Source organism: Mauremys reevesii, linkage group 13 (assembly GCF_016161935.1).
Source record: "Mauremys reevesii isolate NIE-2019 linkage group 13, ASM1616193v1, whole genome shotgun sequence".
Taxonomy (NCBI): Eukaryota; Metazoa; Chordata; order Testudines; family Geoemydidae; genus Mauremys; species Mauremys reevesii.
Genome location: NC_052635.1, coordinates 16,214,302 through 16,215,851, shown reverse-complemented (window position 1 = coordinate 16,215,851; position 1,550 = coordinate 16,214,302). Strand labels below are relative to the sequence as shown.

The 1,550-nt window shown below is 48.8% G+C and overlaps 1 protein-coding gene across 1 annotated transcript; it reads right to left on the bottom strand.

The window, feature by feature from the left end:
- Window positions 1-338: 338 nt before the first annotated feature.
- LOC120380595 (olfactory receptor 10A2-like) lies at window positions 339-1,283 on the bottom strand. Its single transcript, XM_039498430.1, has one exon. It carries the CDS (start codon window positions 1,281-1,283, stop codon window positions 339-341), a length of 945 nt encoding a protein of 314 aa, XP_039354364.1.
- Between the last annotated feature and the right edge of the window lie 267 nt (window positions 1,284-1,550).

The following is a 1,550-nucleotide window of genomic DNA, read 5'->3' as shown; positions in this document are numbered from 1 at the left end:
ATTCAGAGGTGTATCTGAGCTCAGACTCCCATTCATGGTCCTTGTTTAAAATATAAGCTGAGGTTTTTAAAGGGGACTAAGAGACTTGGGCACCCAAATGTCCATTCAAATTGGATCCATGATGCGTGATGTATTTATATTAAAACTAAGTGTAGGATTTGCAATGGACGTAAGGAATTTGGGGACCTATCTCCTGTTGACCCCCGATACACTTTTGAAAGTCCCAACAAAAACAATACAGTTTGAGATCTGTATTCTCTCCATGTACGATACCAAAGGCCACATGGTAACAGCCTTTGAGTTATCTGAAACATTCACCTGCCTGGGGAGAAAAAAAATCACAATTGCCTTGAATATATTTGCCAGCCCAGCATTTTCCTGAGGGCCCCCTTCACCTCTTTGTTCCTCAGGCTGTAGATGATGGGGTTTAACATGGGTGTAAAGACCGTGTAGGAGAGAGAGAGCAGCTTCTTGGTGTCTGGAGAGTAGCTGGATTTAGGTCGGAAATAGGTCAAGCCAGCTGTGCTGTAGAACAGAGTCACCACCATGAGGTGAGAGGAGCAGGTGGAGAAGGTCTTGAGTCTGCCTGCAGCCGAGGGTATCCTCAGGATGGTGGAGATGATGCAGATGTAGGAGACCAGGATGAGGATGAAGGGGAACAATACAATTACAATGGTGCCAGTCACAGCATACATCTCAAAAAGGTAGGTGTCCCCACACACCAGTTTCAACACTGGGGGGCTGTCACAGAAGAAGTGGTTGATTTCAGTGGGACCACAGAAGGGGAAACTGAACAGCCAAGCTGTCTGCACTGTCCCTACAGGAATCCCTGAGACCCATGAAGTCACTGCCAGCTGGATGCAAATCCTCCTGTTCATGACGACTGTATAGCGCAGCGGGTTGCATATTGCCACATAGCGGTCGTAGGCCATGGCGGCCAGGAGGAAGCACTCTGTGCTGCCAAAGAAGAAGAAGAAATACATCTGCAAGATGCAGCCATGGAAGGAGATGGTTTGATTGGCAGACAGGAGGTTCGCCAGCAGCTTAGGGACGATGACTGAGGTGAAACAGATCTCCAGGCAGGACAAGTTCCGGAGGAAGAAGTACATCGGACTATGAAGAGCAGGATCCGCTGTTGTGATGAGCATGATGAGAATGTTACCCATCAGGGTTATCACGTAAGCAGCCAGGAATACTGCAAAGAGCAGGCATCGGAGCTGGGGGAGATTGGAGAACCCTAGGAGAATTAACTCAGTGACCACAGTCTGGTTGGCCCAGGTCATTCTGTCACCATTCAGGGCAACTTCATCTATATTTCCCCCCTTTTGTTCCACCAAGGGCACCCACTCTACGCTCTCAGTTCCTCAGTTGTCACCTCTCCGGGGTAGAGACTCATGTCTCTCCCTCTTTACCAGAGGGCTTTGAGCCCTGCCTACCTTCTGATTTCCTCAGTAAGCCTTAGCAGGCCTACGTCTGTGCTTTCTTTTCTCTTCCAAGCCTACAAGTGGATTCATTCCCCCCCCCGCCCAGCTATATGTTATCATGCAATT

Excerpts from the sequence above, each read along its gene's own strand:
- LOC120380595 (XM_039498430.1), bottom strand. The coding sequence starts at position 1,283 with ATGACCTGGGCCAACCAGACTGTGGTCACTGAGTTAATTCTCCTAGGG.